Here is a 16,328-nt window from a genome sequence, read left to right as displayed (position 1 = left end):
TTTTTAGTCTCAAATTGTACCTATGCAAATTCGTTAGGCACCCATCAATCTATTTTCGGTTATCTATTCTTAAACAAACAAATGCAACAAAAATCTTTAAGACAATGGACATACCTACACATAATAGATTGAGGATTGAAGCATTTCCTCGAAACCTACTCTCAAACAGCGGTAGGTAGGGCTCGAGATGGACCGGAGCGCACCGCATGAAATACAATACTTACATAAAATTAGATAACTATGTTATCTATTATTTTCGGAAAATTGTCGAGCGCTCTGGTTCGTAAAATTTTCTATTTCGAACGCTGGCGGTAGGTTTAAGTATGTGGAGGTCTGAGGCGCTGACAGGTTTGGGGGGGGGGGGCCCTTGCGAAAAATTTGCCGCGATTTACCTTTATTGGGTATTGCAATACAACAATAGCTGTGTTACCAGGATTTAATAGAATTTTAAAAACTAACCAGTTCCATCTGCAATTATTTGTATTCTTAGTTCAATGAAAACAAATAAGTATGGCTGACAAAGTTTAATGTGTCACTATTTATGTCGGATCTCAACAGCCTACCTCCACCATTCGCCACTGACGCGTCACACTAATATAACGTAGTGCTTTGAAACGAATTACGAAGTAATAAATGTGCTTTATCTCGAAATCTTGATTTGAAGAATGTGTTTTTATCAGTCTAAAATCAAAACAAACACAGAGATGCGGCACTCAAAATAAATATAGAACTATTTTCGACATTGTAAATATTTACATTTTTTTCTTATCGTGATTTATAAAACTTAAAAGGTAAATAAACATTGCGTAATGTCATTCATGTTATGTAGGTACTTTAGTTTGAGTAAAAAAAAATGAAATTTCGGTTTTAGTATTTTTTTGCAATATTATTCGACATTTTTAACAGTTTTTTTTAAATTGAAAAATTATTTTTGATTTATAATGTGTTTTGAATACTGTTGATTATTCAAATTGAACATGATCAGTAAAATGTATTAAATTGCAATTTTCCGATTTTTATAGGTATGTACATAATATTATTATGTATATTTTTATTATTTACCTATCAATTTCTTTTCAGTAGACTAATATTATTATTATAGGTAGAATAAGGTAGACATAATATTAATTAATCCTGTTTATAATCTTGCTATTTATAATCAAATGTTTTTTTCTTGTTTCAGATCAAAGACATTCTCAAGAAAAAAAATCCCAGCAAAATTTTGACCCTTGTAAGTTGATTGTAAATTATTTTAATAATGGCAAGTAACACAGTGACGTGGAGGCTCGAGGCCCTAGGATCAATATTTTAACAACGGATTTATTTTTTTCATTTATTTATCATATTTCGTCATGTAACAAAAATTGTCAAAACAATTCACTGACAACATAAGTCATTATCATCATCATCAGCCAGGTTGATACACTGTTGAATGAAGGCATCCCCATAGCTCATCCACTCTTCTCGGTCCCTTGTTCTTCGCTGCTAACTGTATAACACTGGACAATACAAGTAAAGGACAACAAAACAGCGTAATAAAACCTGTAGTAACATTTATTGTTCTAATAATATTTTCCAAAAAACGTTTAACGTCCTTTCTGGAATCAGCTATCAGATATCTATCTAAAACAAAGTCTCAATCTAAGAGAGATCCACAAATTAAGAACAGCACTCATGGGATGAAAAGGTGCATTGTTTGATGTTGGGCATTAGGCTAAAGATGAAAGGAAACAAACAGTGCAGAAGTAAACAGTGTAGTGTGGTGTTAAGTAAAATAGTAGGTATCGGGCATGTCTGGAAAGTTGTACGTATGCAGTTGACCGTATCACAGTTCACCGTGAGCTGTTGTTTCGAAAATCTTTCGATATAACAGGTTCATTCGAAAGTCTGCTCATACGCCTTGCAAATTATCAACAAATAGATGTCATTGCAGTAGTGTGAAGTTCTCTGCAAATGAACCTGCAATGCAAAGTCACTAGTACTTAATTTAATCAGTGGACCAGAGGTCCTTTATACAGTTAGGCTCCATTTCTACAGAAGAAGGCATTCTTTCAACATCTTTGGTTTAAACTAAACATACATTTTATTTTTTCAGAATGGAGTAAACTCTGACAGTGGCTTGGTAACTAAAGAAGCTGCATTTGATGGAATTGATGAGTAAATATACTTTAAATAAAGTGTATTATTATTTAAGTATGTACATACTAGAATAAAATTAATTTAGCATTAAGCATATTTTTATAGAAATTCACATTTTCAGAGGTATATCATTTTCAAAATCATGATTATCTGACAGCATACTTATTTATACCTCCGGCGTCAATTTGTCAAAAATGAATTGTGATGTCGTTTAATATTTTCTATATAAGTACTCGATATGCTAGTACTGCACTGTATGTAAAGGCCGATTCGGATTAGTCGAGTAATTTAGTAGGTAACTAAACATGTATGAACAGACAAATTTAGTCGAGCAATTTAGTAAAATTATTTAGTCGAGTCAATCCATTTTGTTCTAATTTTTCGGTTGAGTAGCACCCCACCACCTCTCACTAAATACCAAGCAAGCTCCGAGACAAGTCTGAACAGTGCTCTATTCATTTTGACACGTCACTTTCTAATGTACTATTTTCGGGCACTTTTCAGTTACTAAATCATTCACCACTCGACTAAACTACTCGACTAATCCGAACCGGTCTTAAGCATCTGTTAAACTATGAGAGTAGGTATCCTATCATTTGTTTCCTGTCACGATCCGATTAAAATAATCAATTTCTTTATTTACGTGTCAGTTTATTTTTCAAATTTAGAATTTATTTTCACATGTATGTTTTCTCTCCCCATACCCTCCCTGTCTCACTCTCTACTGCACATATACATGTTTTATTTAATGCTTTACAAACAGATAGATAAGTCAAGACAGGTAAATATAATGTAATGAAGACACTATTATATAATATTGTATAAATTCAATTGAATTATTTTTATTTTCAGTTTTACTGTGGACAATGGACCCCTCTACCATATTATGTCTGAGCTGTAAGTATTGATTTTGTGAACATTTGTTTTACACACGTCAATTATTTGTCTGTCAGCAAATATATAACATTGTTATAAACATTTCAATCTATCATTCAATGCATTGATGAACTATTTTTAAAATCTGCAAAAATAGGGTAACAGTATCCTAAAAGTATAAATATTTAAATGACGGCAATTTTACCATAATAGCACCTGTACACATGCATAGATTTACTTGTACAATAATAACTGTTTACACGTGCTGGCTGTCTCTCCAATCTCATTTTTCAACCGTAAGCGAGACGCGATGTTGTCATCGTATTGGTGCTATTTAACAGATTCAGACAGGTTCGGACAGATAATCGGTAGATGTCAAAATATTCTGTGCGGTGTAGTTCGTATTTCTTCTGGCAGGTTCGCCACTATCATTCTACTGCGCATGCGCACTTCCATACAAGTACAAATTATTGCAGGAAAATTCAGAAGCTTCTGAATTTTTTTGATACTTGCATGCAATCTTGCAATTGGCACGATAATATGTGTTTATACGTGCATTTCCTTGTTATGGCCGCGATAATACGTACTGTCAGCAGAAAATCCATGCACATGCAAACGGGGTATAAGCAACAAACACTCCACAGCACAGTCGATTTTATTAACATTTGACTTTAGTGTGTTTCAGTCAATGACATTGGTTTCAGTACATAAAACGACATCTATATCAACAATGTTATCTATAGATTACATATAAATTTACAAAAATATTTTTTTTGTGTTTAAATGCATGCAGATATGAGCTTGACAATAAATTGTCCTATCAGTGTATGTGTTGTTACAATGTGACACTGTTTATAAATAAATACTCAAGGACGCGCTAAGCGGGGATATTAGGGGTGCGAAAAACCTATTCGGCAGGATTCAGGAAGCGGCAAATCTCCTATAATAATATTTTAATGATTTTATTAAACTATAATATATTATACTGAATGTTTTGATGTACCATTGATATATCAATGTATGGTACTCACATACCTTGCCTACTGCCAAAAAGCTGAACACAACAGGGCGGCAAATCGAAGAATTAGTGGATGATATAAATATTACCTATATTGTATATTATTAAAATCCATTTATGTATGCATGGTAAAAAAGTCCCCTGTGGTGCTTTCTATGTCATTAAATATATTTTTTTATAAACTGTTTTCCGTGCTCCATCGATTGTTTCTATTTGCTTTCAAATTTACATACATCATAGTTCAGAATGTTATACTATTCAATACATAAAATATATCATATTTTTTGTTGTAATTTGATTATTTTGATGACAATAAAATAATTGTTTCAAGTTTTATTTGACTTCTGTCATATTTACACTATTATTTGGTGGGGCAGGTGACAACTGGCACCCGGGCGACAACCACCCGTGGCGTGTCCCTGTACATACTGTTGTCCTAATATGTGTTGGCCTGTTTAAAGTATGCCAGGAATGTTAACAAATGTACATATTGGGTCGTACCCCACATCAAACTGCAAGAAAATGTTACAGCAATCAATGTCTTTGGACAGCAAGACATCTTTTAAAGTGTGAAAGAATAGAATTTCTAATACTAAAATGGCGCCATTGAAGACCAGATCGTGTTTTTGTAACATGAACGCTCGCACAAATGATTGAGATATCAATGTTATTGTTTTTTTTTTAGGCGTGTAGTTAAGACTCCGATGGAGATTGAAGTGATGCGCTACGTTGTCAAAGTGTCGTCTGATGCCCATAAACAGGTAAAGTATATTTTATATTATGAAAATCTTTAAGGCCGACTATAGACAGGCCGCAGCACGTGAATTGTGAGTTTTAACAGTAGTGCAAGTTATTGCTTAAATGCAATGCGGTAATCTGTTTGCTGTAAATGAAGATTCTCGATTGCATATTTCATTCATATTAATTAACTTATTAGCAATATTTTCAATATAAAACAATCGTCATTTTCTACAAACAATATAATATTATATTGCATTGCAAAGTATAAACAATGACTAACATACACTCGCGGCCTGACTATAGACAGCCTTGAGACAAAATGCTTTAAAATTTACTTCTTCTTAATGTTGTACCATCTTTTATCGGAGATCAGCCACGATCAAGGTGATCTTCGTTCTATTGTTTGCTACCTGAAACAGTTCAATGGAGCTGCAGGCAATAATAGATTGCTTAGACCAGTACACGTGCATGGATTTACTGCCAGCAATAAAAATTATAAATGCTGATTGCCGCATCAATCTCATTTTTTAAATGTCAGCAAGATGTGTTTGTTATTGTTGCGTGCATGTTTTGTATGTTGTGCAGTGTAGTTCGTATAGTCTACCGTGCATGAGCACACGTCATATAAGTTGCAAATATCGCGTGAAAATTCAGAAGCCGCAAAAGTATTTTATCCATGCATGCAATTTTGCATGACAATAATTGTCTACGTATTGCATTTTATTTTTATGGTCGCGACAATACGTACTGTCAACAGTAAATCCACGCATGCGTAAATGGGCTACTATAGTTATTAAATAATAATAAAAAGATTTTCTTATTTTTTGGTGTCTAATATTGAGAAGCACTGAGGAAAGATTTTTGTTGTATGAGCATTTTTGGTATAATCCTAAAACAAATGACAAACAAATGACAATAAATATTAAATGGTAAAAATAAACGTAAAAGATTACCATTCTCAAGTTTGTTCGTGAAAAAATCGTGAATAATTGGTATCAGTTCATTATCATGATTTTAAAGATACATCATTTCATTAAGGCTATACTTCAGTTGAGGCACGGTCTAAAAAGATCGTGGCTAGGCGATGCGCGGATTGCGGGTCGCGGGTGCAAATGACGCAAGCCAAACAAAATATAATTTGTCATATAAATCTAAAATGCGTCCATTTACTGTTCTGTTTATTGTTCTATTAGTAACAATAATAATATATTCATTCACATGTTTCCTTTTTAAAGTAAATGGGTAACATTTTTAGTCATCTTTACACGATTTAAGAATTATCGCCATCACGAAACAAATTGACGTGTTCCCAGCTCGACGTTCTCTCTCCGAATGGCAGCGAGTCCAAAATTTCGTCGCGCCTATAGTTAAAAATTATTTGCCGTTTAACTGATGTATCACCTTAAGACTGTTTAAATTAATCCCCATAATTTTTAATTTGTACTGTCCATGTTAAATAATAATTTACACTATTTAAACCTAATACAACTGCTGATTCTCATTATGTATTAATTGTTTTTTCAGGTTATGTTGTATGCACGACCCGATCGCACAGAATACCAGTGCGAATCAGTCTTCTTGGGCTATTGCTACGAGAACGGAGGCTGTCGCCATGTGTCCTACACCTGCATCTGTGGATCAGGTTGCAATTCTGCCGTCTTGCATTACGGCCATGCCGGTGCACCAAACACCAGACAAATTTCCTCTGGAGATATGTGGTATGATATTATATCAATCTTTGTATATTTCTTCCGGTGTGATATTATAAACTATTGCGTAATTGAAAATTCTCAAAAATTTTGCGTGTCCACGATAGATAAGTAGTAAATTGTCTGCTTATGATATTGTAGGTAGAGCATGTGTTGGAATCCTGTGTCTGACAACTTCACATGTATAGTTTCTCGTTTACACGCTTCGACATTGCACACAGTACAGGAGCGCAGCAACGTTATCACACAGAAGGCAGAGAGGGGGTCATTTGTTGAGCTATATAAAGCACTGTTTGACCTTCAATTACTATCGAGTTAGGCTCAGTCTAGTATCTAGCTTGCTTAGTTCAATTTACTTATTAGCCTTGCCTGACCTGGCCAACACAGGCACACTATATTCAAGAGCCCTATCAGAGTCAAAAGTCGGCTGAACTAGGTACACGATTAGATTCTCCATACGAATTATACAATATCCGCATTGTATTAATAATGGTTTTTGAAAACTTTAAATAAACCATATCAATCTCGTCAAACCGACAATTTCACAATATATACGTTGTTTTTCAATGTGTGTTTGAATCTAAGCACGGATTCCCAACTACTTTTATTCTGAAACTTTTCTTGCAAATTCGTTCCATGATTAGTAAAAAAAAATTGTCTGTGACGCTATTTTATTTCCCGTTTATTAACATTTCAAAATAGGTGTTACGAGGTGTTATGTGTTTTGTCAATTTTTTATTATTGCGTCTACTTTTAATCTAATCAATCTTTTATTCTGTACAAATACGGTAATTGCCTTGAAAATGCAGGAATTTCGGGATGAACAAATCAGGGCACTAGAATTGCAAACCCAAATGCCTATAACAGAGAACAGATTAATAAGACAGAAATGCGAAACCCAGTTGCCATAGTCCAAGGCATTGAAGCTAGATTTGTTTTAACGACTTAACGACAGTCAGGTCATAAAACACTAGATATAAAAAGCCTGCACAATGTCCTCAAATATTACCAATATTGAAATGAACTTTAATGTATATTATTATAGAGACATAACTATTGGAAATAACATATTCCTTAACGTTTTTTAGTTAATCCCATATTTCTCCACACTTGAGATTTGTAAATTCTTACAGTCACACCCGTAATATTTTTGTGTTCCTCTCCTTTTCGTAAATAACATTATACACGTGTGATGTAAGCCAAGGACATTTATTATAGTGCACATGGACTACTTGAGTCAAATCAAACAACTCATAAAGTAATCTTATCATGAAATAACAGTTTCATAACAAAATAACACATGCGTAAAGCATAATAATATCAATGTTTCTTCATAATATTATTATACTCTTTGTTAACACATCAGACCTATGTTCAATTTTGTTTATTAAATTTTATTTATAGATATCCTTGATAAGTGATTAACTAATAAAAAATATCAGATACTTGGAATCATCACGTATAAACATTAATAATGTAGTTGTTTATTGAATTTAGGGTGTCACCAATTTGTAGCTGTTTTGTTTCAGAATTAATTAATTAATACACAAAAGTGTTCTTAATCCTTTCCACGCGGACGGAACACCTGTTGTACACTAATTAATTGGCCATTCGATATAATTAGCATGTTATTTAAATGCGGTATTTAAAAAAGTAATTAAATGCTCCACAGTCAACAAGTTAATGGATCTTTATTGATTGACTTCTGTGACGCGACTAAAATTGCAATGTGATCTAAGTAAGTCTTTTCTGAGGAGTGCTGCAATCAGTGTTGCCATCTTTTTCTATGCTGATTATAGTACAAAGGCGTAAAAATTATAGTATTTCTGTAAAAAATATAGTACAGGAACATTTTTCTGCTTAAATCCTTTAAAATTATAGTATTTTGGCATATTTGGCGTAAAATTATAATATTTTACATTTTTTGCAGAATAAAAATTATAGTATTGTACTATAATTATAGTACGGTTGGCAACACTGGCTGCATTGTCGACTGCGAGCGTTAATTACAGTTTTTTTCGATAGATGTTGCTATAAATGAGGCTATTATTTGCAAACACGGCTCATTCCTAAAAAACATAATTTGCGGCAAAATGCAATAAACTGTTTTACACACTAATAAAAGACTTATTTGTTTGATTTCTTAGTTCATTTGTAGTGTAGTACATTTAAAATAAAATAGAAAATAAAGGGAAACTTATTCAATTCAATATTAATAAAGAATCTATTTACATTTAATGTTTGTATCAAGCCGGGTTTGAAAGTAAAAGTTGGATTGAGCTGAACTATGTTGCAAATCTGTCCCGTGCACACAGCTGCGACACTGATGTGATACGACCAGACGTTTATCTATTTTGGCAGGGTCAAAATTGTGTACTGCTGTATTCTGTGTAATTCGAAATGTGTTGCATGCAACATCAGGCGTGTTTTTCATCCAAAAATGTTCATGCTGCAATACATTAAGTTATATATTGTGTTTTGTGAATGCCAACGAAATCACATCGAGAAATTCGACATGACATTCGGCTTAGACTTTGATTGAGTACCTAATAACATTATTCTGTTTGTTTTTAGCTTATTTGACATGGGAGCAAATTATGGAGGGTACGCCGCAGATATCACGTGCTCGTTCCCGGCTAACGGAAAGTTTACTGAAGATCAAAAACTCGTTTATAACGCTGTTCTCGAAGCCAGAAATGCTGTCATGAAGTAAGTATTTCTTCAGTTGGAGTATTTGATTTGCTCTCCTGCAATGGTCGAGCGGCAACGACTCTGCTTGTTAAGCGAGGCTGTCGTGTGTTTTGGGTTGGAATTCTGGATCAGCCTAATTCACATATTGTTTTTTTAAAGTGAATTTAATCCCGGAAAATGGTTCTAATAGTTTGAGCAAGTGTCTGAAATTTATTTCTCGGAAAAACAAAAATTTGTTAAGAGCGTACTTCAGTGAAATGGCAAATAATTTTCAACAGTAGGTGCGACGAAATATCGCACTTGTCGCCAATCGGAACCGACAGTCGAGGTGTGCTCATGTCGATTTGTTTTGTCATGGCGTCGGATGAAAATATTCTTAGATCGTGTAAAGATGACTAAAAAACTTTACATATGTACTTGAAAAAGAAAACATGTCAATGAATATACTATTATTATTAGTAATGTAACAATAAGCATAACATTAAGTGGACGCATGTCGAATTTTTATGACAAATTATATTGCATGCGTCATTTGCACAATTCGCGTATCTCCTAGCCACGATCTTTTTAGACCATGCCTCAACTGAAGTATAGCCTTAATACAAACTCCACCCTGTGGAGGCCCATACGATTTTCTTAGGATCAAACATGGTAAAAAAAATGTAAGTAACTGATACACCCCTGTTACAGGCGGGCTTCTCCCGGTGTAAAATAATCATTTAGTAGCTCAAGTCGAAACGTAACCCTGACCTCTAGAAACGGCTTCATAAAACATCTAATCTGATTCCTTGCTCAACCACGTAAGTATTTTTTATTTATAAGTAAGGGCCTTCGTCCGGTGTGTGAAAATGACATTGGGCGGAGGTGTAATTAAGATAAATTTAATTTATTTTAAAAAGTAAAAATGATGATGGATGAAAGAGATAATTTTAAGACTAAATATAAGGATTCAAAAATAATAAATTTTGCCGCACTTGCCGGCTACGTCGAAATATCTGCGCGCCTGCGCCGAGGTGGTCCTCGTGATTCGTCAAATTAAAAATCATGCGACAAAATTTGGCCAATCACGAGAGTCCTTTTTTGTGGAATGGCGTGGGTACGCGAAGTTTAAAAAAAAAGAAAAGGGAGAGTAAGCTTCCCCTTTCCGATAGGATAGGACCTGCAAAACTTATTGTTAAAACAAAATATGTAAACGTTTAAAGAAAATGTAAAATATAAGAAGACCACGTTACGAGCACGAAAGACCGTGTTTTATTTATACTCCAACCGTTTCCATCTTCTTCTTTTTTGTGAATCCGGGGTTCGATGTACTCCTGAGCTAGCGGCTGGAACCCCGGGGATCTCAATGGCGCCTTGGCAACGTGAAGCGTGAAGAATCGCATTAATTCTTCCGAACCCGCGAAATAAAATTTACGCCCGCGAACGCTAAATAAAAGTTTATGATCCAGGAGCCGGAACAACCATAAAATGGTTAACTAAAAAGCGGACTCCGATGTGACCCTTATCGAAGAAGAAGTGCTGTCTCCAACATCAAACCGGGAGAGCCCTCTGGTGTTCGAAGACAGTCCACATACGGAGCTGACCGCGCCTAGCGTCGTGCTGGAGACCGTAGCACCAGCGCGTCTCCAGTACGACGAATGGCTGCACAAATCCCACCTATGGAGACCAGACACATCATCGACGGTATCCAGCGAGGAGGGCTCGTAGAGGCCACGGCCCACTCACGACGAAAAACGGCGAGCGAAATGCCGATTTTCCTAGGGTATCACTAACATGTCGTGTACCCTAGTCGACCACGGGATATTCGGTGAGGAGAGAAAAAGGAAACGCGAGGCCAGGGAGCCTCACAAGAGGGCTGGAAAGGCGCGCAAGCTGAGATGAATCGAAACTGTGCGGGCGCAGGCTCGACCACGAGGAGATGAAGCAGGACCAGTCGCCAACCCTTGAGTCAAGGGTGAACGCCGAGTTGCTGTTGGAAGTGTCAGTGTAAACAGTGTAGTTAAAAGTGAAGATAATAATCGTAAATATCCGGAAATTCTTCTAATTACGGATAAAAAGTTAATTAAGGACCCACTTTCTGAGCCGTTCGTTAGTAAGAAAAATGTACATTATAGTTTTAAAAATAACGCTTCGCAAAGTGACGCCAATTCTTTCCGTTCAAATAAAGTAAATATGAATGAATTCGAAAACATTAACATTGAAAATCGCAAACAATTTTATAAACGGGAAAGAGGATATTCTACAGTAGCGCGAAACCTGTTTCAAAGTTACGCCGTGTTAATAATTTGAATCCAAAGAGAAACGAAGAAAATAGTATACGACCGTCACTATTATTTCTTTACAAATTACCAATCGTAAATTTAACACAGCGAAAACGGAACGGGAGTAATAAGGCATCACTCGACGAAGTGTATATAGTTGTTATGTTAAATTTTAATAATAAGTTAAAATTAGGTATAAGAGGATGAAAGTAGAGATTGTATGCTTGTGATAAAAAAAAAAATGAGTCAATAAGCCGTAAATTTCTCAACGGGGTTTCAATAATGAAAAAAAAAAAATAATAATAATAAAACGTGAGAAGCACCGCAAATCGGCGCGGCGCGCCTTTGGAATAGGATGTCGGGCGCGTAAAACGAAACAATTTTTTTTTTTTTAAATAAAACGGGTTTCACTAAAAATAAAGTTAATTACACAGTTTTAAGTGTACTGATTCAGAAATAAATATAATGAGAGGGTGGAATATTTCAATTTTTAATATCAATGTGATTTATACAGTCAATACAATGTTGCAAAATATTTATGGGTATTAGGGTAAAATATTAAATGTGATAGTAAGTGCCATAAGTACAATGGGAAGATTTTATATAAAATTAGTAGCTATTTAATGTATGGGGTAGGAGTAATTAATAAAGTAAATTCGAATAAATTTAAAGTACAGGAAGTCTAATGAACGAATAAATTACTAAAGAAAGAAAAAGAATAAATACAGATGAAGACAATTTGGAAGCACAAAGGGAGCCACCTCTCGAAGTAAGCGCATCCAAAGGCAGCGTAGCCGAAAATTCATGATACCAAAGCTTGATGGTGTGGAGAGTGCGCACTCTCCTTTCTCGCGCAGGTTCATGGAGAGACTAGGGACGTGACGCCTGAAAGATATCGTGAAACAACAAGAGGTGGCTCCGAAGTGTAACCATCTATAAAAAAAAAGAAAGGGAAAAGGATACTTATTGTGAAAATCCATCCTAGTACCTGTGGGAAAGCCGTGCCGCCGTCAACGAGCCTGGCCGTTGTACCGCTATACGATGCCTTGCCCGCAGTAATAGGAACAGATGGAGACACAGTACCTGTCCATCTATGAGGTGATACTCCAGAGACCAGCAGATCAGTGGAAAACTTTCCACAGAAAGATATCCGCTGCTCGGAACGAGCCTGGCTCAATAGTAACGCCACTACCACGCCCTGGTTGCAAAGGCAGACAACGCCAAACGAGGTACGCTCCTATTGCACCAGAAGAAAAAAAACGTAACACGAAATAATAATTCCAAACGAGGGCCAAACGTCTACGAATATAGCCCCTAGGAATACAAAAGAACGAGAAGAATAACAAAAACATTACGAAAACAAAATAAACGCATGACATTACAGGAGAAAAATAAAATAATAATAAATTATGACAAATGATAATAAGAAAGGAAAATAAATCAAACTCTGACTTATTCAGGAGCATTGCTTTGAGCAGGAAAGTAGTAATTAAAATAAATATAGAAACAATACGTAAAGTTAGTTGTTTTTTTTTTTTTTGTTAGAATAGTTAGATTGTAGTTGAATTTTTTTTATATAAACTGTTATCATGCCATGTATTTAATGGATGAACAAGGAATTGGATGGGTGGCCGATGAGATCAGGGCGTACCTTTCGACTTTAATCCAGATGGGGCGAATGATACACCCCTGTTACAGGCGGGCTTCTCCCGGTGTAAAATAATCATTTAGTAGCTCAAGTCGAAACGTAACCCTGACCTCTAGAAACGGCTTCATAAAACATCTAATCTGATTCCTTGCTCAACCACGTAAGTATTTTTTATTTATAAGTAAGGGCCTTCGTCCGGTGTGTGAAAATGACATTGGGCGGAGGTGTAATTAAGATAAATTTAATTTAATTTAAAAAGTAAAAATGATGATGGATGAAAGAGATAATTTTAAGACTAAATATAAGGATTCAAAAATAATAAATTTTGCCGCACTTGCCGGCTACGTCGAAATATCTGCGCGCCTGCGCCGAGGTGGTCCTCGTGATTCGTCAAATTAAAAATCATGCGACAAAATTTGGCCAATCACGAGAGTCCTTTTTTGTGGAATGGCGTGGGTACGCGAAGTTTAAAAAAAAAGAAAAGGGAGAGTAAACGTCCCCTTTCCGATAGGATAGGACCTGCGAAACTTATTGTTAAAACAAAATATGTAAACGTTTAAAGAAAATGTAAAATATAAGAAGACCACGTTACGAGCACGAAAGACCGTGTTTTATTTATACTCCAACCGTTTCCATCTTCTTCTTTTTTGTGAATCCGGGGTTCGATGTACTCCTGAGCTAGCCGCTGGAACCCCGGGGATCTCATAACCTACTGATGCAACAAAATTGAAGTTCAACTCCGTTAATTATGAGTGTCCTAGTACTTTTTTTTATTTATCTATAGCCTACCTCCCTCCAATAGATACTTTTCACCGTTGATATTCAGTGTATAACAGTAGGTTTTGTTTATAATACCAATCTTACGTCATCTATTTTACCTTCCAGTGCGTCAAAACCAGGTGTCTCCTGGCCTGCAATGCATTTGTTGGCCAATCGAAAGATGTTAGAGTATTTACGAGACGGTGGACTCTTAAAAGGACAAGTTGATGACATGATCAAGGTTTGCCTTTATTTCATATTAACATACAATGATATAATATATATATTCTTTACATCACTACAACAGGCCACAAGGCCTAATGACAGAGTAGTTTTGGAGTAGTGAAACAGTAGTGTATTTAGTAATAGAAGTGAAACAATCGCAAACACCCAGGCTTTGAGAAAATCACAGATATATTGTGACCTCACGATTTGATTTATTTTAGGTTTGGTCATTAATAGTAAAAAGGTTAACCTTATCACTGCCAGCCAATTTTTACTAGGTTTTACTAAGTTTTACTACACCCAGGATTTAATATTGGGGGGGGCCCAAGGAGGATAATGTAAATTGGTCCCATTTTCTTCTTCACAGCCTAATTTCTTGTTTATCGGCCTTTTGTCTATTGCATTCGGTGTACGTACACTATGGTCCCCACATCCTGAAACGGGCCCTCAGGCTAGGATATTAGGTCCCCCAACCTACCGCGAAGATTAAAGGCAGTGTGAAACACTACATTAACGTTTTTCAAATTGTGTTTTAGTTCAAATTAAGGGTACTCATACAGTGAATTATTGGCGATTTTTAATACATCTACTTTAATAATGGAGCTGTCGAGTATCGACACATAATAATCAAAAAATATATTGCACAATTATATAATTGATAATGTTCATGGCCATGAAATATAATAGCGCCGCAGGCGACTTTTTTTACTATTAAAGCTAATTTATGACGAGTGTTTATCTCACTTATCCCCCCACAGCCTGGGCCCCCAGGCTAGAGCCCTGTCAGCCCTCCCCAGCCATGACCTACACCACTCCGGAATTCGGGTGGACACCGAGAATTTTTTGACAGTTCCATTAGGGATTGGGTTTCTAAAAAAACCTGACATTAGTGTTTCGAAATTTTTGAGTTAGAAATTAAATTCTAAGAAAGTTTTGTAAAAAGGGTGCTGGAGAATTACAAATCATTTTTTTGCCGTGTTTTTATTTGTCTAAGCCCAAAGGTATGGTTTATCGGCTTTCAATTTCAATGTTTAAAATCATTCTGATAATTGGGTGAAATTGGGTGCCAGGGCCCCTTGGCCCCCCCCCTGGGTGCGCCACTGGACACTTGTAGGCTAGCTATTTTTGGAATAAAATAAATCCCTTATAAAATATGAAATAGGAACAGAATGATAAATATTTGTGAAAACTTACCAACACAACATGTTTATCGAGTTTATCGTGAATATTTTCACACTAAAATGATAAATATTGTTTAGAAAATATACACAGAAGTTATGACGTTTACAAGAACCCGCGAGTTAACTCGTCCGTGGCATGTATCAAGCAATTTGTCAATCTCAAATTTATTCTCGAGAATAAAATATGCCTTAATTATCGATGTCTCAAATTACGAGAATCGAAAAAAGTCAAGAAATCGCAGGCTATTTAGATTATACGTAACTCATGAGTGTGTCTTTAGCAGTAAAGTTATTTAGTGCAATGCAATATAAATGGCAATGAGGTTTGCAAGAGCCCTTTGGCATTAATGAGGCGATGAACTTAATTTATAATTTGATCTTGCAGGCTGGTATCCATGGTATTCTTCAGCCGCACGGATTAGGGCATCTCCTTGGACTAGATGTTCACGATGTTGGTGGATACTTGAAGGACTGCCCTGAGAGACCAAAGGCACCGCTTAGTGCCTTGCGAACTGCCAGAACTCTCAAAGCCGGGATGGTGCTTACAATTGAGCCAGGATGTTATTTCATCGATCCGGTTTGTCCATTTTTCCATTATTTTCCATTATAGTATTAAGCACACCCTACTGGCAGCCAACTGAAACATGCACGGCAGTATTCTGGATCACAATACACATTGAATGCTGATAATATTATGTTCTAGTTAATAGTATCTAGAATATCAGATGTATTTGAGTCTAATACATAATAGTTATTATTAAGCTTAATGTTATTAATTTAATTTAATAAAACACAAATTTTTCGCTACGCAACAATATCTTGCTGCACACACCAGTTAGGAAGCTCTGTTATAAACTACTTGTTAAGTATAATAAAGACTTTTGTTTATACTCATTCTCTCTCCCTCTAAAAATATATGTTTACAGCTTTTGGACAAGGCACTGGCGGATCCTAAGCAGGCGGTGTTCTTCAACACTGAACGATTGGCGGCATTGAGGGGGTCCGGAGGAGTTAGGATCGAAGACGACGTCCTCATCACGGAAACTGGCGTGGAGGACTTGACTCATGTCCCAAGAACGT

At 35.8% G+C, this 16,328-nt stretch overlaps 1 protein-coding gene across 2 annotated transcripts in view; it reads left to right on the top strand.

Annotated features, from left to right (window-relative positions):
• The window catches only part of Dip-C (dipeptidase C), a 160,917-nt gene that overhangs the window by 142,241 nt on the left and 2,348 nt on the right, over nt 1–16,328 (top strand). For both annotated transcript variants that reach the window (XM_085949084.1, XM_085949083.1), the window contains exons 4-12: nt 1,184–1,231; nt 2,096–2,157; nt 2,992–3,036; nt 4,719–4,794; nt 6,299–6,492; nt 9,058–9,192; nt 13,969–14,083; nt 15,634–15,825; nt 16,175–16,326. In XM_085949084.1, coding sequence (XP_085805210.1) covers nt 1,184–1,231; nt 2,096–2,157; nt 2,992–3,036; nt 4,719–4,794; nt 6,299–6,492; nt 9,058–9,192; nt 13,969–14,083; nt 15,634–15,825; nt 16,175–16,326 — 1,019 coding nt within the window. The remainder of the gene's footprint in view (nt 1–1,183; nt 1,232–2,095; nt 2,158–2,991; nt 3,037–4,718; nt 4,795–6,298; nt 6,493–9,057; nt 9,193–13,968; nt 14,084–15,633; nt 15,826–16,174; nt 16,327–16,328) is intronic.

Source organism: Rhyacophila brunnea, unplaced genomic scaffold (genome assembly GCF_057557595.1).
Source record: "Rhyacophila brunnea isolate RB1 unplaced genomic scaffold, BYU_Rbru_1.0 scaffold_21, whole genome shotgun sequence".
In the NCBI taxonomy this organism is placed as follows: Eukaryota; Metazoa; Arthropoda; class Insecta; order Trichoptera; family Rhyacophilidae; genus Rhyacophila; species Rhyacophila brunnea.
Note: the sequence above shows the minus strand (reverse complement) of the source record. Positions and strands in the feature narration are given on the sequence as shown.